The sequence below is a fragment of the Oncorhynchus keta genome, chromosome 32, assembly GCF_023373465.1.
Source record: "Oncorhynchus keta strain PuntledgeMale-10-30-2019 chromosome 32, Oket_V2, whole genome shotgun sequence".
Taxonomy (NCBI): domain Eukaryota; kingdom Metazoa; phylum Chordata; class Actinopteri; order Salmoniformes; family Salmonidae; genus Oncorhynchus; species Oncorhynchus keta.
Window position 1 is genome coordinate 10,770,642 of NC_068452.1, and position 5,582 is coordinate 10,776,223.

Consider the following 5,582-nt stretch of genomic DNA (forward strand, 5'->3'; position numbering starts at 1 on the left):
TGTGTGTTCTCTGGTGTTTAGTCAGACAGCTAGACTCAGTAAAGCTCTTCCCACATTGAGCACAGCTATACTGTTTCTCTCCTGTGTTTTGTCAGACTGTTAGATGTAACAAATCTCTTTCCACATTCATCACAGCTCTATATTTTCTCTCCTGTGTGTGTTCTCTGGTGCGATTTCAGGCCGGTTGACCGAGTAAAACTCTTCCCGCATCTGTGTGTGTTCTCTGGTGTGATATTAGGCTGGCTGATTGAGTAAAACTCTTCCCACATTGAGTACAGATAAAAGGTTTCCCTCCTGTGTGGATTCTCTGATGAATTTTAATGCCCGTTGATGAGGTGAATCTCTTCCCACAGTCAGAGGAGCGGTGAGTTCTCTTCCCTGTGGGTTTCTGCTGGTGTTTCTTGTGTTCAAATGTGGAGAGACTCTTCTCTGCCTTGTCAGCATCATGAGGTTGCTGAGGCTCCCCAGAGGATCCACGTCTCTCTCCTGCGTGAACAACAAAGTCAGACAGATGGTCAAAGGCCCACAAAATGAGCAAGAATAGTCATATTTTGTCTTGTTTCCACATGAGTAGTAACATCGATGATTGAGTTATTCAAGTTGTTGAAACCCTAAGCAATGTGCCAGACAACGTTTGGTCTCCAATATAGGACAATTTCTGTGTATGCTAAAATTGCCTCACAAGGGCGATGCACATACAATTTAGTTGCAGAAACTCCTCCATGCTAATGAGGAAACCACTAGTTATGGATGTACCATATCTGCCTGGAGCAATAATGGCGAGCAAAGATGTTAGTTTCTCACAATGTATTCTGAATGTGAATGGGGGAAAACTCAGGGGAGTAACCTCCATTTCCAGGTTGCTTATGAGTGAATTTCACACTACTTTGGATTATAATTGTAAGGCTCGTTTGAATGTCCTGCTTAATATAATGTTTGTTATCATCGCAAATATCACTTTATACTTTTAAAAAAAAACACTTCAACCAGTAAAATGCTCTTTGGCTTTAACATCAGCCTGACAATGAGGGTTTGTACACTGTGTTCGCCAATTTGGCACAAAACTTTAATGATTAGTTAATTACGTAATAATAATGAATTGATTTGATAAAACAAGTCTTCACTTTAATTATACCAAAGACACATTTGATTTGACCCCGCAAGAGGCGTCAGTTGTCAATTTATTCATTGTCTTTTGTTTGAAAACACTTCTGTCAATGTTGAGTAAGGATGCACACCTGATTACGCATATAGAAGTAGGACTAGTCTACCTGGCCTGAGCGCAAATGTAGGCCTGTAAATGTGCCCATTTGGGGATGTCTGATAGTATTTCTGATTGTCTTAACGCACCACCACTAATGAGTTGTAAGAGCTTCTCAAATACATTTTGTCTTCACCTCAAAAAAAGTCTAATCAAAATCATTTGCGAATGACAATAGTCCCTCAAAGTATTTTTGTAAAAGATTTCCAACTCTCACCCTTTTGATAACCACTCGGTGGAAAGGGAAAAATATAATGCTCTGATCCAGTGAAAATGTCTGATTAAAATACCTGATTACTTCTTATCCTTTGCACTAATAGCAAACAGCTGTGTCTGTCCTGAACTCACTAGCGGGGAATCTCTGACAGGCCATGTGCAGCCAATGTGATTGATAGGATATTTATTTTTATCAGGATATTTTCTACCTGCACTGTTTTTAATAATGTTGGCTATTTTTTTTATATAGTTGGCAATAAAAGTTTCTTTTAGATTTATATAATTTTAATTTTGATTAATCACAGACAATATTTTTGAGATACTATCATAAATTAAATGAAACTGTTCCACGAAAATGTGCATATGAAAATCATAACTGGCACACAGATAGGTAGAAATGGTAAGATACATTGGCACTCCAAATGGAAAAGTTGGCCGACCTCTGGTGTAGCCCATTACCGGAAACTTCAGGAGCATAAAGGCAGAATTTCTCTCTTCTGGTTAGGTTATCTTGATCTCTGGCTCCCTCCAGTCATTGTGTCTTATTTAATCAAACAGCTTAAAGCATCATTCCAGTCCAGTACATACAGTTGATTTTATAAAAACACATGGGGCGATTGGTAGAAAGAACAGATGACTCTTGGTTGACCAAGATGTATTTTAGTTGGCGACAGCACTCGAACATGATTTTGGGGTTCCCAAGTGGCGCAGTGGACACTGCATCTCAGTGCTTGAGGTCGTGACGATGGCCTATTGGATGACGTCGTCCATCGGGATCCCCCCCCCCCAAAAAAGAAGACTCTCTGGATTGATCACTGGAGCCAGATGTGAAGGAGGAGGTTGATCATCAGGAGTCAGATGTGAAGGAGGAGGTTGATCATCAGGAGTCAGATGTGAAGGAGGTTGATCATCAGTGAACCTCTAGGATTGTGGCTGGGCTGGTGTTTCCACTTCCAGCTTGGTCTTATATTTTGGAAAGTATTCAGACCCGTTCACCTTTTTTGAGAAACAGACAAGTCCTCAACTGGCAGCTTCATGAAATAGTACCCGCAAAACACCAGTCTCAACGTCAACAATGAAGAGGCGACTCCGGGATGCTGGCCTTCTAGGCAGAGTTCCTCTGCCCAGTGTCTGTTATTTTGCCCATCTTAAACTTTTCTCTTTACTGGCCAGTCTGAGATATGGCTTTTTCCTTGCATCTCTGCCAGTCATCCTGACATGACAATGCCACCAGCCATACTGCTCGTTCTGTGCATGATTTCCTGCAAGACAGGAATGTCAGTGTTCTGCCATGGCCAGCGAAGGGCCGGATCTCAATCCCATTGAGGACATCTGGGAATCGGATTGAGGGTGAGTGCTAGGGCCATTCCCCATAGAAATGTTCAGGAACTTGCAGGTGCCTTGGTGGAAGAGTGGGGTAACATCTCACAGCAAGAACTGAAATCTAGTGCAATCCATGAGGAGGAAATGCACTGCAGTACTTAATGCAGCTGGTGGCCACACCAGATACCGACTGTTACTTTGATTTTGACCCCTCTTTGTTCAGGGACATATTATTCCATTTCTGTTAGTCACATGTCTGAGGATCTTGTTCAGTTTGTATCAGTTGTTGAATCTTATGTTCATACAAATATTTACACATGTTAAGTTTGCTGAAAATAAATGCAGTTGATAGTGAGAGGATGTTTATTTTTTCCCTGAGTTTATGTCCTATAATTTTGTTTTCACATTAGTAGTAACATCGATGAGTGTTCTAGCGATGTCCGCTAGAAGAAAGTTATTAAAGTTTCTGAAACCCTAAGCGGTGTGCCAGACGACGTTTGGTGTTCAATATAGGCCCCTTTCTGTGTTTGCTAAAATTGCGGCACGAGGGCGATGTACACTCAATTTGGTTGCAGAAACACCTCCCTGCTAATGAGAAAACCAATTGTTATGGATGTAGTATATCTGCCTGGAGCAAAAATGGTGATTAAAGATTTTCGTTTTCACTTTGTATTCTGAATATTAGCACCATCAACACTAGATCAGGAGTGCTAATCAATGAAACTCACATTAAGCTCTGTGTCTATTCACTAATTCACCAAAGAGTGCATTTCGCACTCGATTGCTTAATAAAATGTGTGTTTTATTGTTGCAAATCAACTGATTTATACTTTTAAAAAATACTTCAACCAGTAAAATGTTATTTGGCTAGCTTTGCCATCAGCCTGACAATGAGGGTTTGTACACTGTTTAAGAAATTGGCCCATAACTTGAAAAACCAATTTAAGGCGGTACTTACTGGTGTGAATCAGATCTCCTATCTCCACCTCTTCATCTTTCAATGTGACAGTAATCTCCCCATCATTCTTCACTCCAAAATCAGCATCTTCCTCTTCTTTTTCCACTGGAACAACCTCACCCTCCACTTGTTTTACTGTGACATCCTCCTCTTCCTCCTCCTCCACAACAATGTTCAGCCCCTGAGCTTCTTTCTCCGTCCAGCATTTACCCTCTTCTTTAACAGGAGGGGAGTAGTTTAGAGAGCTCATGGTCGGGGGTGTTAGCTAGCTATCATTAGCGACTAAGCTAGTGCTAACCTAACCAGCCAGCTACTATCGCTGACTAATACAAAATAACGTAATATTAAATTAAATAGGTTAACAAGTAGATACGACAGAAGTGTCTAAAACACAGTAATAATATACATCGAAAGCGTATAAATGGCTTGAATCTTTCGGCTATGTTGGCTAGCAAGCTACGGAGGTTTCTGAAGAACCGTCCACTAGATTATAGACACACATCGCCGTCTGCTGATTGAGGGAAACGCAGTTGACGATCATATTTTTATTTTCAGACAAAGATTATTTTTAAATGGATTTAATTAAATAATACTATTATATCGAGACATACAAAAGACTTGAATGTGTTGATTGATGGTACGAATAAACAATGTATTACTACAGCACATTTAAGGAAGTTTCATTAAGTCAAACTAAATCTAAATAAGTAGCTAGCTAGTGTAGGTCTATGCTGCTCCTACATGTGTGTAACAATACATCATGTAGATGTATATAATGAACAGACTAGGTCTACACTGCTTTCCTACATGGTGTAACAATATTCATGTAGATGTATTTAATGAACAGACTAGGTCTCTACTGCTCCTACATGGTGCAACAATACATCATGCTCAGATATATAATGAAACAGACAAGGTCTATACTGCTCCTACATGGTGTAACAATACATCATGTAGATGTATATAATGAACAGACAAGGTCTATACTGCTCCTACATGGTGTAACAATACATCATGTAGATGTATATAATGAACAGACAAGGTCTATACTGCTCCTACATGGTGTAACAATACTTCATGTAGATGTATATAATGAACAGACAAGGTCTATACTGCTCCTATCCTACATGGTGTAACAATACATCATGTAGATGTATATAATGAACAGACGAGGTCTCTACTGCTCCTACATGCCAAAGACATTGATAGTTGGGAGTGTCAAGTGTGTTGATATAACGGTAATAATGTCAAAATCCCACTTTTAACAAACATCAGAATTGGTAAAAAAAAAACGTTATACCCGAGTAGTGCAACGGTCGAAGCTACTGCATTGAAGGGCTTGAGGAATCACTACAGACCCAGGTTTGATCCCGGGCTGTACCACAGCCTGCTGTAGATCAGGGAGTCCCATAGGCCAACACACTATAGTCAATTTGCCCAGGTTAGGGGGGCTACTCTAGCGACTCCCTTGTGGCGCCTGCAGGCTGACCTCGGTCGTCCAGGTGAACAGTGTTTCGTCCATTATGTTGATGAATCTGGCTTCCGGGTTAAGCGGGCAGCTGTTACAGCAGGTTTGGCTGGTCATGTTTCAGAGGACGCATGACTCGACCTTCGAATCCTGAGCCCTTTGGAGTTGCAGCGATGAGACAATATTTACTTTTTTGGCTTTACCTTTATTTATACAGGTTTTCCTCATTGAGATAACATCTCTTTTCAAGAGAGACCTGGTCCAATAGCAGCAGGAAACAACGTTTCAGACAAAACAACTTACGTACACTAACACAGCATTAAACAAAGCTATAAACACGCACACAGTACAATAAT

The 5,582-nt window shown here is 40.5% G+C and overlaps 1 protein-coding gene and 1 pseudogene across 1 annotated transcript; one reads left to right on the forward strand and one right to left on the reverse strand.

Moving 5' to 3' along the window:
- The window catches only part of LOC118381434 (zinc finger protein ZFP2-like), a 135,405-nt pseudogene that overhangs the window by 39,980 nt on the left and 89,843 nt on the right, over positions 1-5,582 (forward strand).
- On the reverse strand, positions 7-4,044 carry LOC118365132 (zinc finger protein with KRAB and SCAN domains 3-like). Its single transcript, XM_035747090.2, has 2 exons — positions 3,759-4,044; positions 7-486 (listed from the first exon to the last, which is right to left on the reverse strand). Exons 1-2 carry the CDS (start codon positions 4,006-4,008, stop codon positions 176-178), a joined length of 561 nt encoding a protein of 186 aa, XP_035602983.1. The 5' UTR covers positions 4,009-4,044; the 3' UTR covers positions 7-175.

What these genes read in the sequence shown, in the direction of transcription:
- LOC118365132 (XM_035747090.2), bottom strand. Translation starts at nt 4,008, where the DNA reads ATGAGCTCTCTAAACTACTCCCCTCCTGTTAAAGAAGAGGGTAAATGC. An exon ending in AGGAGATCTGATTCACACCA is followed by an intron (nt 487 to 3,758) that starts GTAAGTACCGCC and finishes TTGTTCACGCAG; the next exon opens with GAGAGAGACGTGGATCCTCT.